This window comes from Malania oleifera, chromosome 11 (assembly GCF_029873635.1).
Source record: "Malania oleifera isolate guangnan ecotype guangnan chromosome 11, ASM2987363v1, whole genome shotgun sequence".
Classification (NCBI taxonomy): Eukaryota; Viridiplantae; Streptophyta; class Magnoliopsida; order Santalales; family Ximeniaceae; genus Malania; species Malania oleifera.
The window spans coordinates 28,314,774-28,338,769 of NC_080427.1; the positions used below are offsets into that span (position 1 = coordinate 28,314,774).

Genomic DNA, 23,996 nt, shown 5'->3' on the forward strand with positions numbered 1-23,996 from the left:
CGGAAAAGCTACTAGCGATGGGCAAGAACAGAGGAAGCAAGCTCGACGACTTCTACATACAAAGCAAAAGAAGCTCGCAAGGTTGCATTTCTCATTCGCAGAGCGGCGACTCAATCGTCGGAAGGAATAACGGTCGGCTGTCGGATTCCATGGTAGAGATAGAAAGCAATGGAGAGAGAGGAGGAGAGGAGAGGGAAGAAGCAGATGGGACGTGTTAAGTGGAAGGTTAGTAAGATGGGGACGGTGGTGTGCTGGGTGAGAGCTCAAAAGAAAAACCTGAACAGTGACTAGAAGGAAATCCCGAACAGTGTATGCAGAAAGAACGATCGAAGCCGACATCCAAGCTTAAATCAACATACTCCCAACAAACTAACAACTCAAACGAGGTCTACTCCTGATCTAAGAGTGGGACTGCACCACGCCTAACACGGATACAACCGAAACTCCAGAATAATAAATAAATAAAAAAACAATACACATATCCGACCCCAACTGTATCCGAAAATGTGTGTCTGCCTCACATTTCACATTCTAAATCAGCATCACCCAGGATTGGACCTTCTTGTTCTGAAAGTGATTTTGAACACCTGCCACACTCCAGTGGACATGCAAGAATTCAATCAAAACTTAAGAGTCAAGACAGATCCAGGAGGGAACTCACCCAGAGAGACACAGATCACTCCACCGAAGATCCAACTAGAACACCAGAACAAACAGCAACATCTCCAGCCGAAGTGAGTTTGACCCACTGTTTAAGCTCCAAATCCTCCGGGACGAATGGTCGAGAGCATGGGTGTTGCCGGGGGTGACGATGGCGATGACGAAGGTGGTTCCGTTCGCTGCTAGTGCGAGGTTGCTGGAGAGTGGTGAGGCGGTCAGAGTGGTAACAGGTGGCTCGGGTCTGGATCTGAGTTTGGGTGACAATGAAGGGTGGAGATGGTTATGGAGAGTTGTGCTCGCGGCCTCTGGTAGCAGAAGAGGGCGGTTATGGCGGCGAGTGCACGGGGATCGGCGATACGCCTGGGTTGCAGAGAGGGCGAAGATGAAGATCTGAGAAAGATGGAGAAAAAAAAAAAAAGAAATGGCGTGGAGTGAACAGTGTAGAATACCCCCTCCCTTTTTTGTGCGCAGAGACTCTTCCCTTTATGGGGTGCAAGTAGAGTAGCTTTGGCACTAAAAACCAACTTTTCCCCGCGTGAATGGTCCTAACAGAATTTCCTGACGGGGAATATTTTCTAACCTCCTCACCTGCGCATGTGAATTTCGGATTTCTTTGTTTCTTTATTTTTTTATTTTTTTTTAATCTCTTATTTATTTATTTTTGTTGTCTAATATTTATCTTCCCAAAAAGGAAGTCCCGGGTTTTGGAAATTAAACTTGATTCCCAAAAATTAGAAGGACTCGGGCTTGGAAAGACTACTCGGTAAAAATTTATTTTTAAAAATTAAATAACTCGACTGTGAAAAATTTGAAAATTTTAGAAAAAATCAATTTAAAAATTGAAAATGCTCAAATTGAAAGATTCAATTTTAAAGCCAAAAGAGACTTATTTTTTAAAATAACGGGATTCGATTTAAACAACGGGACTCAATTAAACATACCAGGACTCAAATAAAAATGCCGAGACTCTGTAAAAAACATCGGGACTCAATTTAAAACAAACTATGACTCGACAAAAACACGAGGACTCAAATAAAATTACCGGGACTCAATTTAAAATATCGGACATTTCAAAAAGGGTCATCCGATTCTCGGGATTCGAAGTCAACTTTTATTACATCGGATCTTTCCAGAAAAGTCTGGTAAAAATTAGGATGTCTACACTCTTTTCTTTCCTTTAGGTTGATGCTTTTAGATTCTTGTATTCTAATAAGAGTGGCAAGTTCTATTTTCATGGACCATAAGGGTTTGTTTGGAACTTACAGAATACTAGAGAAAGGAAAGGTAATTTTGAAATAAATCATTTTTCATGTTTGGTTGTCAACGAAAATAAAAAATATGCACCATTAACAGTCAATTTTTTTTAATTTCTAATTATATTGAAATACATTTTTTATTTTTAATAATAATCAATATAGATGGAAAATATAATTTTTTTTTTCCTTTCGTTTTCTTTCCCTCATACAATATCATGTCCAAACGAACCCTAAAGTGCTCTTCAAATATAATTTTGGGCATCATATATAAAATCCTTCAATAGGAAGAGTCCAAAGACCCCTATTTTTCTGTTCCACCTATTGATTTCAATCTATTTAGGTTCATACACAAGCATGGGTCATTCATTGGGTCTTGGAAAAGGTAAACTAGTTACAAGGTACTAGTAGTCATTGCCTGTAATTTTATGACCAAAAATCTTCTTTTGGGTAAATTATACATCTAATTTCAAAAATTTTACTCAGTTCTACATTATTCCCAACATTTTAGGTTTTGATATTAACTTAACTTTTCTAAAAAAAAAAAATGTATGCATAACTCATGTCTCCCTCCATTGAACCAATTTTAGTCAAGTTGAGAAACTAAGGAGTGACGTATTTTTTAAAATGATAAAATTATGCACCTTTAAATAAGATGAACAATTTGCCGATAACAAGGTAGAGAATAGAACCTATTTTAGGGCCAACTCAATTTTCGTTGAGAGAGAATTCTTTTCTAGCTTTTAAATGGGCTCACTTTACAAAATGCAAGTGCGTGTTAGTCAAGTAACTTAATAAAAGTTAGTATAATCAAGAGTCATATGTGTACTCGCATATGAATTATGACTTTTTAAAAGGTTTAGAGCATTAATTATCATATTTTAAAGGTTAAGATATGTGTAATTTAGTGAAACTTCAAGTCTAGCTATATAATAGAATGGTCGAAGTTTAAAACATAATACATACATATATATATGGGCAAAAATAGTAACCTCTTTGTAAGATTTGGTAAAAAAACAATGATCTCCCTTAAGGTTTCAAAAACTCTAGAAACCTTCCCTAAGGTTTTAAAATTTTCAGAGACCTTTCCTTAAGTTTGTTGAAAAAGATACAAATATTTCCTTATATTTTGTAAAAAGACAAGTATTATTAAAGAAAGTATGTGTCTTTTTGACAAACCTTAGGGGACATTTGTGATATTTTTGAAACTTCTATGCTTTTGTCAAATCTCGAGAAAAGTGAATGTCTTTTTTGCTTTTACACACACACACACACGTATGTATATCTCAAATCAAATGACAATGTTATAAAATTTTCATCATCTATGATATAAAATAGACAAAACTAAGATCCATTTAGTTTTGAAAAATATTTTTTATTTTTATTTTAAATTTCTCAAAAAATTATAAAAATTTCTACTTATTTTTAAATTTTTCAAGATGGGTATTGAAAAGGTAACATAAGAAGTTTGTCAAGTTAAACAAAATATTTATCAAATTTTTTTTTAGATTTCAGAATAATTATAAAAAAGAGAACTTAATTTTTAAATTTTTTTTAAATTATTAAGAGATATTTTTTAAATTATTTAAAAATTAAAATAAAAATAAGTATATTTTTACAAGAAAAATGAGTAGTGCCCAAAGAAGTTTTTATTTTTTTATTTTTTACATAAAAACATTGTAAAAATCTTTAAAAATTACTTTTTTATAATTTTTTAAAAACTAAAATAAAATTAAAAATTATTTTCTGCTGTAATAAAAGTTGAAAATAATACATTTGTTGTACGTTAACAAATAATATTCTATCAAATATATATGCTATCATTCCATTCCTAAGAAACCCTAATCAAACACCAACTTTTATTACTTCTCACACAAAACTTGAGGATCATTTGGTATCATTGTCAAAAATTACAAAAATAAAAAATAATAATAAAAATATTTTATAATTGGCTTTATTATTATTTTTTAAAAAATTATGTATATTTTTAAATTATATTAAAATTCATATGATCATTTTATTTCAATTTTATTTTAAAAATATATAAAATGCATACCTTAATTTTAAAAAAACTATTTCTAGATATTAAAATTTCTAGCAACAATTACCAAAATAATTGAAAACCATAAAAATATAATTTTCAATCTTTTCGCAAATAGCTGAAAACAAACCATAGAAATAAAAAACTAACAATATAAATGCATTTTTATAATTTCCTTTTGCACTCTATAAAAATAGAAATAGAAAATAGTAAAAATACCAAATTAGTTATTAACAAACCTCCTTGCTCATCCATCATAGCACCCAATCCCTACTTCACAAGAATTGCACACCCACTTACAGGAAAGTACTTGTGCAAAGATGTCTATTTCAAAAACTACTTATGTAAAAATTATTTGAAATTACTTATTATAAATAATATATATATATAATTATAGATATATTTTTTAAAAAAAATCTAAAAATATTTTTTAAAAAAATAATTAAAAATACTTTTTAAAATAAGTACATTTTATTTAAGAGAAAACCAAGTACTTCTTCTTCACACAAGTACATAAAATAAGTACTTTTTTGAAAAGTAAACAAAGAAAAAAAAAAAAAAACTCATTACAAATGAGAATATAATTCCCATCTTAACCCCATTTGAAACATCTTAATACATTTTAGTAAAATATTTTAATAAATACTTGTATTAATAAATAGCAATAAATATTTGATTTACACTTAAACAAGTACTTCTAAAAAAAATATTTTTTTATAAATGATTCCCAGCAATTTAGACTACAGACAAATCTACGTTTCTTGAAACTATGCATTGAAGAACTTTTATCAAACAGCTTGCAGGTCTGATACTTTCAAAAAAAAAAAATTGCAATCTTTGTGTAGATTCTTACTGAATGTTTGTGAGCAGAGACTTCGAATCTACTTAGATTTGTATAAGTGAACAAAATACAATATAAAACTATATTCCATTTCTTTTAAAACCACACAAATTCAAATTCAAGTCTCAAAATCTATACTCCCAGACACTACCTTATAATTTGAACCTGCATTCTACATCTTGCAAGCTTGCAACTTAAAATGAGTATTTCAGCATTTGGGAAAGCAGACTATGATTTTGGCACCAAATGAGAAGGCACGTAACCTAGTAGGTTTCACGCTACGAATTGAAACTATAAACCCTAAATATCAAATAGTTACACTTCTGAAAGATTCAGGTGCAGAAATCTCAAAATCAGATGCAGGAACAGTCGCTGCTAGCTCCTGCTTTGTCAGCAGCCTGGAAGAGTGAGCAAATATTCTACTTGGGGCAGTTTCAATTGCTTCCAGCTCTCTGGATCTAACTGAAAAATGGGTTCCAACTGCCTTAACAGTTCCCTCAATGAAAACTGGTCTTGGCATATGGTCCTTCAAACGGCATATGAACTCCAAATGGCCCCTTGCCTAGACAGGAGAGAGATAATATGACCATCAGAAATTAGAAGACTCAACAGAAGCATGTTGTAAAGGCAGAAATGTTAAATTACAAAGGAGTGAGAAACAACTAAACCAAGGATTTAGAAAATTAAAAAAGCAAATGACTCAAAAAGACAACCGACCTAATAAAAACTAAACCTAACCCATCAAGTATTTTATTAGGATCAGCGTAGGCAATTACACTCCTAAACCCAGCTTCATTTTTGAATAAATAATTAACTTGCTTGAAGCTGCAACAACCTGAGACACTGAACTCTCAAGATAAACCATCAAGTCCCTACTTGTAGACTCGTTGGAATCTCTCAGTAAACTCAACCTACTTCTGAACACAGCATCAAAATTTGTTATGCAGCCAAGACTCTTAATTTCCCCATTTTATACATCAGCCAAGAATATGAACCTGTATCAAATGATTCCATATTTCCAAAAATCATAAATCTCCCTAAATGAATGACTCTGCTGCCGATAAATTTTTCAAATTATGAGCAATACATCAGAGTGACAACTCCTTTTTAATTCTCTAAACTGGTAGTAGCCACACAACTTGTGGGATTCATTTAATGTGTTAAAAGAGTTGCAATTTAAAATCTTCTTGAAGATAAATCATGTCAAACAATACATGAAATAAGACATGCAAGATCCATGCATGATCATTTCTAAGAATCAAGTATCATACAACTAGCACACACACTGTCAACATATATACTTTGTCTCACACTCAGTAGCATTAGCAATACGACTGCATTTATACACCACCATGCTCAAAATTAAGTACTTGTGCCATGTTTGGCAGAATGAAATGGGGTGAGACTGGAATGGAACAAAAAATTGAATTAAGAACATGTAGAAATCAAAGAGAAAAATTTGATTCCATTCCATTCTTACATACCAAATGAATAGTAAATTTCATAGCCCATTCAAGAGCATGGTAACCTACCAAGAAGAGCCAATACAGCCTAAAGTTGACTGTTCCAAGACGGTTACGTTGATAAGAGCCTACCATTACATCCTAAAGTTCACTGAAGAGCCATGACAATTATTGACTGCTTTGTAAATGAAAAAAGTAATTCAACTGAGATATTTATTCGAAAGAATAAGCTAGCAACAATTTTGCCACAAATGCATTGTTGCTACAAATGCTTGGTCAGAGAGCACCATATGGCATTACAGCTACCGTAACTTCCATGTTATGTGAATGAACTAAAGAGTAAAAACGAACACTTATGAAACCTATAATATATAATAACTTAAATGACTACAAAGTTTTTAAGTGCATTTAGCAAGAAAACGAATAAATAAATAAATAAATAAGATAACTCCAAGATATATTGATTTAGCCGCTTAACCCAATTTTACATGTTATAATTCACAACTGTAAACAACCAAATATTTGGAATAATTTCTTGTTGTCCCTGTGAAACTATGCAATGCCAGCACGAGTCTAAGACCTTATCTTTAAAAATAATATTTTTAAAAAAAATTTCCAAGACCTTAACATGGTTAGCCATATCCTCCCTAATGACGACTAGGACACTAAGCTTCTCAAAGACGAGATTTTCACTTTTTTTTTTTTAAGTTGGGTCTATCTGCTACAAAGTGCAAGGCTACAAAACTCCCACTTTAACATAGTTGACGCTGCAAATATCATGCCAACACACCTACTTTATGTAAACATCAAGGTCCAAAATACTTTGCCAATGTCACTTGGACCGAGCATTTTGGTTCTTTTGGCACATAAATTTATTGACAACGTATGGTTCACATAGACAGACCCCACATCACAAACTAGAATGGAATTATATATAGAAGCATTATAATCTTATCTCTAAAAGATATAATACTCTCTACGGACTTGATGACATCAACCTCAAGCAAGCTTATCTTAATAACTTGCCTGATCCACTAGGAGAAGAAGTCCTCCAAGAGCTTCAAATGAGTGGAAAAATACTCGAAAGCACCTTAACCTTGTGTTGTCCTCCACTGAACCTTGTTTAAGTGCAGAATGATATCGAATCCGATGAGAAGATCTTTGTTTGGAAGGTTTGACCCAAAAAATGTTTCCTTGATTAAGCATTCTGGATGAAGCTTAATATAAAGAGGTACACTTTTTAACATGACCTGGAAGTGTTCTCCATTTGCTACCTTGAATCCTTGGTTACAAGGCTTCCATTTGTCTTTTAGGAGAATTCTTTGTTTGAGAAAGCTGCATGTTGCTCCTGTGTCAAAGAATGCAACGACTTTAACCAGTTTTGAGTATTTATCAGCTAATACCCAGATTGGAGCAGAGGGTGAAACATAATTTCTCTTCTTAAATTGTGTTGATAATGATTCTTGGATGGAACAAAGGTTGTGAACTTCTTCTGTTGATGCTGTTGGGTAGAACTCATTGTTAATGGGTTGGATATGAGAACACTCAAGTGGATCAGCTTGATAACTCTCAAACTCTTCAAGGGAGCCTCCATCACTCGAGGGATCTCTTTGCTCACAACAGAGGTAATTGTCTTAAACTCAGTATGCTCTGTGGTTGCCACATTCAGTATGGATCCTCCACATTAGAACAGTGATGGACAAAACCAGACTATAGGTTTCATTCTAAGCTTCCCTTTTCTCTTTAAGTCATTAAAGAATAAGATCTAAGGTGCCCTTGACCTATTTGAAGGCCAAAAAAAGGTTGTGTTTTGGTCGGACAGAGAACAATGAAACTTTTTTTGATTCTGTGTTTTATTCCACAAGTTGGGCAAGAGATGTGAGGGAGATTCTGATCTTGTCAATTAAGAAATCATGTCTTCCAGAACCATGTTAACTCCATCCCCTTCTCTTAGCTCTTCTCCCAAATCGTCATCTGCCTTAAGCCTAGATCGTCATGATTATATGTACGAAGTGGATTATGTACCAGAAGATAGCCTTGTCCCCCAAACCAAGAGTCCTTAGATTACAAAGCCATATTACGTCTATGACAAAACCAAATATCCTCTAAACATTCTGAAGAAAGTCACTGGCAAGACACCTGTATCGAGAGGTGTCAAAGAAGCCATTGAGGCTTCTCCTTTAGACTCTCACCAGCTCTTGGCAACTGAAGCAGAACAGCTCGTCACTCTAGAATTCTCCCAGAGCTTCCCAAAAGGTACCTCAACCAAGGATTCAACCATATTCATATTGGTGCTATTAAGCTCTACCTTACTTTTCACAAGAGAAATGGCCTACCGGTTTGCTCCAAAATTGCTCTCCTTGATTCAAAGTTCTCTTAAGTACGAGCATGTCTGTATTGCCACTATGCAAACAACGCTTAATGAAGGGACAGTCAATTTCACTGTCTTCCCCAATTTAAGTTTGCATCTTTCCGACCCCAATATGAGAACTACTCTTTAAGTCCAGATCCAAATTGTTGGAACCCCCCAAATCTCCAATTCCATAGCAGCAACCCTCCATCATCAAATGGTTTATAGACTTCAGAACCATTCTTTTGATCTGGTTGCCCTTGGGGAAAATCAAGATGCTCTCCTTGTCAATTATGATACTTCTCTTGTCCTGAGCCAAGTCCACATTCTAAGGCAACTACCTAGACAAGAACTCCTAAAACTTCTCCCAAAATCTTGGGTAACCAAGTATGAGCAACTTCACCAGATCCCTAAGCTTATCATCCTTCATGATCCGGCCTACAAAACTATGAAAAATGGCGATGTTCACATCTCCTTCCCAAAGGATCAGGAATCATCAACAAAGGCATCTCCCCAGCATGTCTTTCCACTATGATGATCCAACTACATCCAAATCCATCACCACTTCCGAAAGACTAGAAGATCATGATCAAACCATCAGCCACCTTTATCAACCTGACCAATCCAGCTTCTCCGGGATCACAGATCCCTATCCTATACTTCAAGGGAGACGATTTTCCGATTTACGAACCTATGACCAAATCCAGTCATTAGTGGTTTGACATTGATTGTACTTGTGATGAATGTCTTAATGATCTAGTGTACAAGTGGTCTGATGAAGAAGAAGTTAAAGGTAAGAAGAAGAAGACAACAAGTCCCAGCAGAAACTCAAGAAGAGATATGACGACGGAGATCTAGAAGTCGACTTGTTGGGAGAACCATTTGGGAAATTTGACTACTATGTCAAATACAAGGGGGAAAGCACAAAGGATGATAAGTTTCCCCAGATTTACATGCTCAGACCTTCGAGCTATGATGGTGATTTGCCACCATTAGAGTACGAAAATATGCGATCTCGTACGAAGCAACCCTGGAAGATCAAAGATCCAATTGTTGTCATCCCATGCGGGTCAACCAAGTAGGTATCCCCAGCTGAAGCAACTCTCAATTGGCAATCAGAAAAAGCCACAACCCAGAACAAAATGCTCCAGCAAATTATGGATAACCAGAGAGAGCTGGCCAACAATGACGAAAACAAGTTCGATATCACATCAATCCCCATCGACAAATGCCAAAACTATATTCAAAGATTGCATAGGGAGCTAATGCAAATGATTGAGCATATGTCAACATTCTCTCTAGCTTTCAAAAAGAAGGAAGCAGAAATACAGCACCTCAAAGCCTAGCTAAATTCTCTCAAGCAAAGCCAGCAGCAACAACATAGACAGGCGAGGATTGACCCTCTCTTCCCTCCATCTACTTTGGCTTTCAACTCTCGTCAACCAACATATCAGCCAATTTTAATGCAAGCATCTTTCAGAGGTAGTGACTCTTTTCTCCATCTCAAAAAGAGACAGTATACTCAAAAGTCGGCCGTAACCCAAAGGGTTGAATCAACAGCTGTCTCCACTCCTTATAAGAAGAAAGACAAGCAAAAATTTGGAGAATCAAGTGATCCAGATCAAGAAACACAAATTGGGGTTCTAGAAAAGGATAATCTTATCTCCAAGCTACTTAATGAGATGGCCGATCCATTACATCTAGAAGAAGCACCAAAAGCATCACTTGTCATCATGGTGGATGATGATTCCTCTTAAGAAAAGATTCAACTTCCAAAACCTACAATGATGGCACAACCATCCACCCACAGGAGAGAATACAATAGTCCTACAAACGATGAAGGAGCAGATGACAACATCAATCTCTCAGAAAATACTGCATCAGCTATTCCCACGCATAGTTCAAGCAACAATGTAGGATCATTCAGCACTTAAACGAGGATTGACCCTCTCTTCCCTCCATCTACTTTGGCTTTCAGCTCTCCTCAACCAACATATCAGCCAGTTTCAATGCAAACATCATTCAGAGGCAATGACTCTTTTCTCCATCTCAAAAAGAGGCAGTATACACAAAAGCTGGCCCAAACCCGGAGGGTTGAATCAACGGCTATCTCCACTGCTCAAAAGAAGAAAGGCAAGCAAAAATTTGGATAATCAAGTGACCCAAATCAAGAACCACAAATTGAGGTTCTAGAAAAGGATTATCTAATCTCCAACCTCCTTACTGAGATGGTTGATCCATTACATCTGGAAAAAGCACCAAAATTATCACTTGTCATCATGACGAATGATGATTCCTCTAAAGAAGAGATTCAACTTCTAAAGCCTACAATGATGACCCAACCATCTACCCACAAGACAAAATACGACAGTCCTACAGACGATGAATGAGTAAGTGACAACATCAACCTCTCAAAAAATATTGAATCAGGTATTCCTACGTATAGTTCAAGCAACTGTGGAAATGGGCCAACCATCTCTTTGGAAGGAATACCTCCAACCCAAAGGAGGAATAAGATCCTTGAACTCCATCCATGGTGCAAAACAGAATTAATGAAAGAGGGAATTACCCCCAAAGAGGTCATTGGAAGGGTTGTTTCCAAGTTCATTGGAAGATTAAGATTACAGACAGTTGCAGATATCGCAGGTACCAAACCTTGATGTCTTCATCTCCACAATCATTGAAGAATTTTGTGGTGCCTGGGAAGACCACGTCACTCGGGCCAGAGAAGAATACATGAAGATCAATCGTTGCTCACTTAAAAGAAAAGACCTAGAGAAGCATTATAATCTTATCTTTGAAAGATATTACACTCTTTGCAGACTAGATGACATCAACCTCAAACAAGCTTATCTTAATAGCTTGTCTGATCCACTAGGAAAAGATGTCCTCCAAGAACTTCAAATGAGTGGAAAAAGACTCGAAAGCACCTCCCTTAGTAAACTATATTAGAGTGCTCTTATGAATCTAGATGTGCTTTGCAGAAAGCATGACATGTACAGAAGAGTCCAGAAAGTAGGCAAGAAAATCACCAAGGAATGCAAAAGAAAGGACCTCCTCATCAAGTGCAAAGGAAACAAGCAATATTCCTACCCAACAAGAGAACGTGAAGACGTTTATCCCCGCAAAAAATCTAGAAGGTCAAAGCACAATGAGAAGGATTGGAAATATTTGAGAAAGAGGAAGCACGAGAAAGAATTAGAAGATCATCGATGCTACATCTGCAATCAAAAGGGGCATTATGCAAAAAATATGTCCCCAGAAACAAAGGAGAATTAAATTAATCCAGATGTTGCACAAAGTCTCATATTGGCATTCAGATGACAACATTGAATCCATATTCTCCATAGATGATCAACAAGATGAAGATTCTATCCTTGCTTTCCACGATGTGGGCAGACAGATCTTTTAGACTCTTCAGATGAAGATGAAGAGTTCGATAGTTATCAAACCGATTCACTTGAATGTTCTCATATCTAACCCATTAACAATGAGTGCTACCCGATAGAATCAATAGAGGAAGATCCATCCGATAATCATTATCAGCACAATTTAAGAAGGGACATCATGTTTCACCTTTTGCTCTAATCTGGGTATTAGCTGATAAATACTCAAAGTCAATTAAAGTCATTGCATTCTTTGACACGAGCAGCATGCAGCTTTCTCAAACCAGGAAATCTCCCAAAAGACAAATGGAAGACTTGTAACCAAGGATTTAAGGCAGCAAATGGAGAACACTTCCAGGTCAGGTTAAAAATTGTACCTATTTATATTAAACTTCATCCAGAATGCTTAATCAAGGCAACATTCTTTGGGTCAAACCTTCCAAACAAAGATCTTCTCATTGGATTCGATATCATTCAGCACTTAAACAAGGTTTAGTAGACAACACAAAGTTTAAAATTCCTATCATATTTGTTACGATAGACCAAGACACCTAATCTCTTCCAGATCACTCGGTCCTTGAAGGAGATTAAGGCATGAATAATTCAGAAAATTGTGCTGACAGTCACAGTGAGTTTTTGGAGAAATGCTCAAAGCCTTTATGGAAGAATTCAGAGTTCTTTGTTAGTCTCCCCTTCAAAAAGAATGAAGATATCAACCCGACTAAAGCCAGCCACAAGGGGATGAATCCAAAACATTATTCTTTGGCCCAAGATGAGTCGACCCAACTCCAAGAAGAAGGGCTAATTGAACCAACAAAGTCGCAGTGGGCTTGTGAAACCTTCTATGTCAACAAAAGGGCTTAACAATCTCGAGGAAAGCTTAGACTAGTCATCAACTACCAGCCCCTCAACCATTTTCTTGCTGATGACAAGTTCCCAAAGCCAAATATTACCAGCCTATTTTCACAATTATTAGAGGCCCAAATCATTTCAAAATTTGACTTGAAAGCGGGCTTTTGGCAATTAGGCATCCATCTAGATGACAGGCCTAAGATGGCCTTCTACATACCCAATTTCCACTACCAATGGACTGTTATGCCATTTGGGCTTAAAATGGCCCTTCCCATTTTCCAAAAGGCAATGATCAAGATCTTCTAGCCCATACTTCATCATGCCCTGATCTCTATTAATGATATCCTTCTATTCTCAAAAGATACAATATCACATGCTAAGCTTCTGAATCAATTCACAAATATAGTAGAGCACTACAGAATCATGCTGTCAGAAAAGAAAATGATTATTGGTGTCGAGACAGTTGATTTTCTTGGGATAAAGATTAGCCAAGGGAAATATTAGCTGCAACCACATATTGTTACACAGCTCAGCACCTTTCCAAATAGTCGGATGACGACAAAGCAATTGCAGCAGTTCCTTGGTATTATCAATTATATGACAGACTTTATCCCAAAGCTGGCAATTTACACAGCACCACTCCACCAACTTTTGAAAAAGAAAGACGTGCCCCCTTGGGAAGCTAAACACATGGAAGTAGTAAAATCACTCAAAGTCATGACCACAACATTGCCACCACTCCAAATTCCTGACAAAGGAAGGAGAATCCTATGGACTAATGCTAGTGATTTCTATTGGGGAGCAGCTTAATCGAGGAAAAAGAAAATGAGACTAGACATATATGTGGATACAAAAGTGGAGCATTCAAAGAATCATAATCGCACTATCACTCCACCTTCAAAGAGATATTGGCGGTAAAAAGAGGGATTGAAATGTTTGAATTCCATTGGACTGGACATACTTTTCAAATTGAAATGGATATGTCCTTTCCAAAAATGATCCAATTCAAGCAGAAGATCCTCCCGCAAGGACAACTCCTTAGATGGGCAAATTGGTTTTCACAGTATAAATTCAAAGTAAACCACGCCAAAGGAAAGCACAACATCCTTAGTGACTTCCTCTTAAAACCAACAAATCCCCAAACTCATCCCTAGGTTCTCTTCTTCATGGCATCCTCGTCTTCCTCATCTCTTTCACAACTGGTCCAGACTCTTCCAAGTGAAATCCAGGATAACATCCTAAGCCACACCATTGATAAGCGAAATCGCAAAATGATCCAAGGTCTCCAATCTCTTCTCCTCTCAAAGTACGGTTTAGTCGATTCACCGATAAAATACCTGGACTGGCACCCTTTTTTTCCATACATCAATGGCCTTTGGGTCCCCACACTTTCCCATCTGACCTTCCCTAAAGAAGCATTCCTCCTTCTTTGGTACCTTGCAAGGACCTACCAACTCGGTATGATCCTTCACAAACCCTGGACCTATGCCTTCTTAACAAATTGGAGACAAAGACCACATAAATACAATTACTTTAAAGATTGGCTACTATTCTTCAAAAGAGAAACACAATGGGTTGAGCAATTAAATTTCATTATTGGGTCCCTATATTTACTGGTTATTTTCTACCTCAAAGGTGAGATCAAAATCCAAGATGGGAATAGATATGTTAATATCTCTCCCATCTATGAATGGATACGGAGCTTCAAAGAGAATCTCTTTGAGGATCCACACCTACCAACGCATAAATGGATTGATATAAGGAAACGTCTATGCTACATAAATCAGGTTGACCCAGACAGATTACCACAAGATTTATTCAACCCAGCGCATTTTCAGGATGACGGGAGAGCCAAAAGCTCTCATTACCCAGTGTTTTTCCCCATTTCTATAGTATCTAGCACTTTCCCCCTTGTATTTGACATAGTAGTTAAATTTCGTAGATGGTTCTCCTAACAAGTCGCCTTCTGGATCTCCGCCGTCATATCTCTTTTTGAGTTTACGTTGTGACTTGTTCTTCTTCTTCTTACCTTTAACTTCTTCTTCTTACCTTTAACTTCTTCTTCTTCAGACCATTCGTACACTAGATCATTAAGACATTCGTCACAGGTACAGTCAATGTCAAACCACTTATAACTAGATTTGGTCATAGGTTCGTAGATCGAAAAACCGCCTCCCTTGAAGTATAGGATAGGAACCTGAGATCCCAGAGAAACTAGGATTTGTGGTTCAGTATACTAGACCTATGGTCGGAAGTATTTGAGAAAGAGGAAGCACAAGAAAGAATTAAAAGATCATCGATGCTACATCTGCAATCAAAAGGGGCATTATGTAAAAAAAATGTCCCCATATTCTCCATCGATTATCAACAAGATGAAGATTCTATCCTTGCTTTCCAACAATGTGGACAAACAAATCTTTCAGACTCTTCGGATGAAGATGAAGAGTTCGAGAGTTATCAAGCTGATCGGGTGGTTCTCCTAACAAGTCGACTTCTAAATCTCCGTCGTCATATCCCTTTTTGAGATTCTGTTTGGGCTTGTTATTCTTCTTCTTACCTTTAACTTCTTCTTCATCGGACCATTCATACACTGGATCATTTAAGACATTCATCACAGGTACAGTCAACGTCAAACCACTTATGACCGGATTTGGTCATAGGTTTGTAAACCAGAAAACCATCTCCCTTGAAGTATGAGATAGGGACCAGAGATCCTAGAGAAGCTGGATCGGTCAGGTTGACAGAGGTAGCTGACGGTTTGATTATGATCTTATGGTCTTTCGAAAGTGGTGATGGATTTGGATGCCGTTGGATCATCATAGTGGGAAAGACATGTTGGGGAGATGCCTCTGTTGATGATTCCTGATCCTTTGGGAAGGAGATGATATCGCCATTTTTCATAGTTTTGTAGACTAACATCAAGGACTAAATTTTGATTTCAACAGAACTTTTGGGGGTCTCAATTTATGGGAACTTCGATGGAAATTTTTCAACTTGGATTTGACATTTCAATTTCAATTAAACAAACATTGAAAATTTAATAAATTATGAAAATTATGAATGGAAGTTCTAGAAATCGTCAAATAGATGACTATAAATAGTGAGAAACAAAATAGATAATTCCCAAATTTTGCCCCTTTATTAGCTTTTAGATTAAATTTCTGAAGTTTTTTTTTTAATATACTGTTAGAGGTTATTTGTCTTTTAGTATTATTATTCAATGTGTTAGTATATTAATTAGTGAGAGTAAGGGTATTATTGTCATTAGATTTGTATTATAAATAAAGGGAGAGAGAGAGAGACGCATCTTCAAGTTAGGTCATTCATTTAATCAAAATATCAACACAGTATTAGAGCATGATCCAGCCTAAATCCTATCATACTCAACCATCGCTCGAAAACACATTCCCGTCACTGCCCTTCTCAGATCCACCTCCACCCTTCATTATTTCACAAAAGTAATCATATAGCCAAAAACAAAGCCCTCCGAAGTGTACCCCCACAAAACCCCATCGCTGGAAATAGCCCCAACCACTGGCCAATTTGATTAAATGTTCTGAAGTTTTTTTTTTTTTATATATTGTTAGAGGTTATTTGTCTTTTAGTATTATTATTCAATGTGTTAGTATATTAATTAGTGAGAGTAAGGGTATTATTGTCATTAGATTTGTATTATAAATAAAGGGAGAGAGAGAGAGACCCATCTTCAAGTTAGGTCATTCATTTAATCAAAATATCAACATGGTATTAGAGCATGATCCAGCCTAAACCCTATCATACTCAACCGTCGCTCGAAAACACATTCCCATCGCTGCCCTTCTCAGATCCACCTCCACCCTTCATTATTTCACAAAACTAATCATATAGCCAAAAACAAAGCCCTCCGAAGTGTACCCCCACAAAACCCCATCGCCGAAAATAGCTCCAACCACTGGCCAATTTCCGGCAATGCTGACCCCACACGCTGGTGCGTGAGAGAGTTTTCGACCACCTTTTTCCATTCTTTTTACTCTTACCATGTTATGATTCCTTCTCCTAACAATATTATCAAGTTGTTGGGTATGTTTTTTGCTCAAAGATCCAACCTTTTTCAACCATGTACTTGTGGCAATTCATTAATTTTTTTTCCCTAGTGTTTGTAAAGGTTTCTTTTAGAGTTTCTTGGAGCAATGGCAGTGTCCATAAGTTAAGTTGTGAGGTTGTGGCGGTACCATACCATTTGGTAAGTTGTTCACCTCGTCCATGGTTGTGTCAGTGCTTAACATAGTTTGTGATTGTCCTTATTAGTTTTGATTGTTCTTTTTGATTGACATTGTTGTGGCTGCAAGTTTGTGAGTATTGGGATGGATTCTATGAATCCCAAAAACATGTTTCCTTCATCACTGCCCCAAATAACAACTCAAAAGTTGGATGGAAAGAGTTGTGTTCAATGGTCTAAAGTTGTTCGGGCTTATTTAACAAGATTGGGAAAACTTGATCACTTGCTCCAATCTGACCCTTCTAATGAGAAGAGAAAAGAGGTGTGGATTCAAGAAGATGCCTTGATTGTTTTCCTCTTGTGGAATTTGATGGAACCACAGATTACACGGATGTGCATGCATCTAGATACGTGAAAGGAGACTTAGGATTATGCCAAGCTTCTATAATCTAGTAACATTACATGTATGTATAATTTATCCTAAGAGTACTTTCAGTTACAACAAAGAGATAGGACCATTGCAGATTATTTTGGAAAGATGAAGTGTACTCACGAGGAGCTTAACGTTGTTCAACCTATAACCACCGATGTTCGTGAGATGCAGAAGCAGAGAGAGTAGATGACAGTTCTTCAGGCTCTAGCAGGCTTGAGACCCAAGTTTGAGGTAGCCCAGTCTCAGGTACTTGGTAGTGCAGAGTTGCCATCATTTGTTGATGTTTATTCTCATGTCCTTCGTGCTTCCTTTAGGCACACATTCTCCTGTTCTTGCATCTAACTCTAAGAGGACAGCCTTTGCTCTACAGGGTGATTCTAGTTCTCTACCAAACAATCGCAGAAGTTATCGAGGTGGTTCGACTAGTCATGGCGGTAAGGATGGATGAGGTAGAGGCATTCCTCACACATGCACTTATTGTGGAAAAATAATCATACTGTTAAGTGGTGTTGGGATCTCCTCGACAAACCTTCACATGTTGCCAATGCAACCACCACCGACTTCACACCTTTGGGGGCAGCCAATGCAGCCACCACTAACTCCACACCTTTGGGGCCGAGTGGGGGCCAATGTACTATATCTATGTCAGAGGAAGAGTTTCCAAGTTCTAGCAAGCTTCTCTTCCATTGCATCTTTTGTTAATTCCAAGTTCTAGCAAGCTTCTCTTCCGTTGCATCTTTTGCCCAAACAGGTAATCCCAAAATATGCTCGTCATCCATTACTTCTCATCCTAGTCCTTGGGTCATTGACTTCATAACCACTAGTCATATCCCAGGTATATCTAATTTCTTCTATACTCTTCAATATTTTGCAAATTTACCTTGTGTTACTCTTGCTAATAGATACACCACTGCAAATCAAGGCAATTAAGACTGTAAATCCATCTTCTATTTCTCTTCCTTCAATTTTGTATATTCCTAAGTTTCCTTTCAATCTTGTGTCCATTAGAAAAATTACTAAATCCATGAATTGTTCAGGAACATTCTTCCCTAATTTTGTAGTTATTCAAGAAATGGAGATGAGGAAGACAATTGGCAGAGGGCATGAAGTTGGCTAACTCAATCACTTTGAGTTGTTATCTCCTTCTATCGCCTACACAACTACTGCCAAATCTCTCCAAATTCACTGTCATCTTGGTCATCCTTCACTAGAAACGTTGAAACGTCTTGTTCCTGATTTGAGTTATGTGCCTTGTCTTGATTGTGAGTCTTGTCAGTTGGGAAAGCACCATTGTGCCTCTTTTGCTTCCCAAGTAAATAAACGGGCTGCAAGCCCGTTCACTAATTATATGACTCAATTTGGTATTGTCCATCAGTCATCACGTTCCCATACTCTTAAAAAAATTAGGGTTGCAGAGGGGAAAAATAGATATATCCTTGAAATCACTTCCACCTTACTTTATCAAATGCATGTACCTAAAGTGTTTTAGAGTGATGTTGTACTTATTGCTTGCTATCTGATCAATAGGATGCGATTCTCTGTTCTTAGTGGTAAAATTCCCTACTCCATTCTCTTTCCTAATTCACCTTTATTCTCTCTCCCTCCTCATATATTCGAGTGTGTGTCCTTTGTTCATCAACTAACTCCTGGGTGGATAAGTTGGATCCTCGTGCTATAAAATGCGTCTTTCTGGGCTACTCATATACTCAAAAAGTATATCGTTGTTATAATCCTGTACTACATCGCTTCTTAGTTTCTACAGATGTTACCTTCTTTGAGTGTACACCTTACTACACCCAGTCTCTGAGTGCTTCTAAGCTCAATGAGTCTCTTCCTTTGCCTAATCTTCCAAACTCTACTTTGTTGCCCTTGCCCTACCAACCACATGAGTCTCGTTGTTCGAGTTCTTCTCATCATCTTGATCATCCTAATTTGCAAGTGTATTCACAACGGTGGCTCCAAAGAAGAAAATCCCCTCTAACTTCTACTACTACGCCTTTGGTTTCCTTTGTATTGATCATATTTCCCATGATGTTGATCCTCCCATTGCTCTTCAAAAAGGAAAATGCACCATGGCTTCAAATAACGACCGTTACGTAACAAAAAATGGTGAGGTTGGAACCATTATGGTCCAATATTGCGAGGGGGGGGAAATTCACGACTGTTACGATCCGTTACAATCCGTTATGGACCGTTAAGCTAGCCAACACTCCAATTCGCTTGTCTCCTTCAAATCCACCCAACTTTCTCACGATTCCCTGCTTTACCCTCTCCCAACCACTCATCCTTGGCAGATTTACCATTCCAAAGACTAAAATCAAGAAATCATTCCTTTGATTTGTTGTTGGAAGCTGAAGAATAAGGACCCTTCGTTGCAATCGGCCAGCACTCCCTCTCCTCGAGTTCAAAGGCTAAGATTTCCCCCCCTCAAGGAGTCAAACCATTGAAGTCTTAGATTCCCCCCCCCCCCCCCCCCCAAAAACTCAAGCAGTCAAAGTCTTGAAGCTTTGTCCTAGCCTATTTGATAGTCACAGGCCAGCCCTACAGTAGCTCAACCAATCACCGCCAGGCCTGCAAATGCTCTGCCAGTCACCGCCAGCCCCATCTCCCTCCTGGTCTTCGAGACTTCGAGTCTTGGAGTGGACTCTTTGAGACACCTCCAACACACCCTTTGCTCTCTCACTCTTGAATCTTCACTCTTTAGGTTCCTTTTTTTTTCCTCTTGTTGTTTACTTAAATCTTAAACTAGTATATAATTTATATATTATATTGTTTATATATTATATCAAGTTTAGATTTATTTATATAATATATATTGCTTTAGTTATTTATATATCACATTATTTAAACATTATATTAGGTTTAGCTTTATTTATATATTATATATTATATAAGGTCTACCTAAAATCCTAAATTCCTTTTTGCTAAGATTTGAGAAATAAATTTAGTGGCTTAAAATATATATATTCTACATAAATAATTAATATTTTTTTATTTTATGACTCTTATTTTCTTAATAGATGAAATATCTAATATTTTAAATTTTTAATTGTTTAAAGATTTTAAATAAACACTACTTATTATTTTTAATCAAATAGAATATTTTATTTTTGTGTAATAAATATTTAAAATTAGAAGGACTACTTAGTACTTACAAAGTATATTATATCTTAATTTCATTTTTTTATAAGGACTATAACTTTGTATTTTCTATGTGTTTTATAAAGAGATCATCAAAAAAAGTCTATCAAGATGTCACGTGAAAAGGAAATTAAAACTTACCTCCTAGTGAGGACATTGGATGGCATTTAGGTATTCTGTTGCTTACAAGATTTTTTCTAAAATTACTGTACAGCGCATGACTGGTTTACTTACCCAAATATTATCGCCAGAGCAAGGGTAGTTCATTCCAAGCTAAAGCATATTTGAAAATATTACTCTTGCTCAGGAGATGGTGCACTCCATGAACAAAAATAATGTTAAGTGGTAATATTATGGTGAAAATTGATATGGCAAAGGCATAAGACCAGGTCGATTAGGATTTTTTGCTTCGGGTGTTAGAGGGATTTGGTTTCTCTTCAAATTTTTTTAAGTTGGCGGCTGAATGTGTATTCAAGCTCCTTGGTTTTCCATCATGATGAATGGCTCATACAAAGAATTCTTCAAGCCTACCAGAGGTCTAAGGGAGACCCGTTATTGCCTTATCTATTTATTGTCATGGAGGAGGTTTTATCTCGATTGCTGCAGAAAAACTTTGAGACGGGGCGTATTGGCTGTTTTCCTCACCCTTGAGGGGCTCCTTTGATTTTGCATTTACTCTATGCAGATGACATTTTGATTTTTCTTAATGGAGAGAAACGATCCATGCGGCGTCTTATTAAAGTTTTGGGTATATATGAGCAGTGGTCTGGCCAAATGATTAGCAAAGAAAAATCAGCTATCTTCTTTTCAAAGAAAATTCCAATGTGGCTATGGCGGAGGTGGAGTCTGATAAGATTAACGAGATTTGTGGAGGGTGTTTTCCTAGTCACTTACTTAGGCGTCCCGTTTGTTTCTAGGCGTTTTACGATTAGATCTTTGGAGCCAATGGTTGAAAAATAAAAAGTAAGGTGGCGGAGTGGAAGCTAAAGCTGCTCTCGCAAGGTGGTTGTCTAATTCTTTTAAAGCATGTTCTCACTTGTATGGCAACTCATTTGTTGGCGGTTTTAGACATTCCAAAGGTAGTCCACAAGAAGATGAATTCTATCCTCTCAACTTTCTTTTGGGGTGAGATAAATGGAAAGCTAAAAATGAAGTGGTGCTCGTGGTCTAAATGTGCAAGCCCACTAGTGAAATTTGCATGGAGGCTCATGACTTGAGACAATCTTTGGACAAAATTCTTCCATGCTAAATATGTGAAACAGGGACATATCTCCATGGTGGTTTCTAAAGACTCAAGTTCTTGGTTTTGGAAATCAGTCATGCGGGTTTTACCTTTGGTGACAGAGAACGTGCAGCTGAAGGTAAAGAATAACAAGGGTTCGTTTTGGTTTGATAATTGGTTGGCTAGTGGCCCGCTTTGTTTGCAATTTAACAATATTCAAAACCTACTGCTTAATATTAAAGATGTGTGGGTGGATGGTGCCTGGGATAGGTAGCACTTAGTGGAGTTGGTTGGTAATGACAAAGCCAAAGAAGTCATACAGAATATTGCTTGTGGGATATCAAGGGAGGATATTCTAATTTGGAAACTCAATGATAAAGGAAGCTTCATGTTGCCAAGTGCATGGGATTTAATTAGAGTCAAAGGGCCCTATGTAAGGGATATGGATTGGTTGTGGCACATTCTCTTGCCAAAGAAGGTTAGCATATGTGCTTGGAAAACTCATTTTGACAACTTGCCGTTGGATGAGAAAGTTCAATCCTTGAGAATTGCTCTTGCTTCTCGGTGTAACTGTTCCGAGCTGGGGCAAACAAAAACCTTGAATCATGTGCTTTGTACGAGCGAGATTGCTGTGAAGGTTTGGGATTTTGCCGCTACAGCCTTGGGGGTTCCTTGAACGACTGCAGTTTCTTGGATTTGTTGTGTAAAACAATGGTTTACTTATGCTAAGAAATCGACTCAGAGGGGTGTAATCATTGGTATCTTTCGAGTTTAATAAGTTGGAGACTTTGGGTGCGTCGATGTAGAGTCCGAATGGAAGGAACCTAAGGAATCGGCTGAAGGAGTTTGGTTGGTAATCAAGTTATGGCTTAGGAGGATTTCGGAGAATATGAGATCAAGCGGATCCCTTCCCACTCAGGATAGCAAAGTAATAAGTGCTCTTGAGATTCCAATTATCACTCTGAAGGCACAGACTCCTTTTGTTGTTAGGTGGGGGAACCCTCGGGTTGGGCCCGTAAAGTTGAACGTAGATGGCAGTTGCCGTGGGAACCCAGGGACATGTGGAGGGGGTGGTGTGTTTCGAGATTGCAACAAGGCTTTCCTAGGTGCTTACTCTTCCTTCTTTGGCTACGGCACTAATAATAAAGCCGAACTTAGGGCCCTGAAAGAAGGAATGCGGATGTGCAAAAAGATGGGTTATATGAATGTGGAGATTGAATGTGACTCTAATGTAGTGGTCGATTGGGTTCGTTCTCGGAGATGCATGGTATGATATTTGTGGGATTTTTGGGAAGAGCTGCTTGAGGCTCTTTCCATGATTAATTTCACCATTGCTCACCAATTAAGAAAAGGAAATAAGGCTGCGGTCTTCTTGGCACGTCAGGGCGAAGAAGGCGCCACTATGAGATATTTGGAGTTTGCTTCTTTACCTCATCTAATTAGAGGCATGATACGACTTGAAAAAACTACTTTTCCGAATTTCAGAGTCTAATGTGTCGTTATGTCTTCGTTTTGTTTTCGTTACATTTTGTTTTTATCTATTTGTAGTCTGCTTTGTTGGAACCACAGTATTCCTCCACCATAAGTGAGGGGTTTTCTAATAAAGAAAGAAGGTGCCACCCTCTTTTATTGGGAAAAAAAAAAACATGGTTTTAAATAAAGGCCGCGAAATCGGTGGGAAGAAAAATCATGGCTATAGCGGTTGTTATGGACCGCGACCATTACGTAAAGGCCGTTACGTAACCGCTACAAGATTGTTACATAAAAAAATTATTTTATTTTTTTACTTTTTCTTCTCACTTTTTCCCTCTTATTCATAAATCATTCTCAAGATATAATATGGCGAGAGGGGTAAAAGATTATAATGAAGATGACAATGATACAAAATACTAACTTAGGAAAACATTTTATTTTGACAATATTAGTTATGTGATATTTATGTTCTATATTTTTCTTCAACCTTCTTTCTTTTCTAGCTATTTTATATTTGTATTATTCGTATGTCTTATGTGTCAAATAGATTAATGGAGTGTATAATGTATTTTATTTTATTAATTAATTTAGCACACATAAGGATTTATCACAGATAAGAATAATGAGAAGTATAAATACGTAAACACATGTAATTTTTCTATCAATGGTGGTTTAAAACAAAT

At 37.0% G+C, this 23,996-nt stretch overlaps 1 protein-coding gene across 1 annotated transcript in view; it reads right to left on the minus strand.

The window, feature by feature from the left end:
• Window positions 1–4,857: 4,857 nt before the first annotated feature.
• Window positions 4,858–23,996, minus strand: part of LOC131168177 (uncharacterized) — a 37,973-nt gene continuing 18,834 nt past the window's right edge. The window contains exon 4 of the mRNA XM_058127445.1: window positions 4,858–5,357. Coding sequence (XP_057983428.1) covers window positions 5,103–5,357 — 255 coding nt within the window. The 3' untranslated portion in view covers window positions 4,858–5,102. The remainder of the gene's footprint in view (window positions 5,358–23,996) is intronic.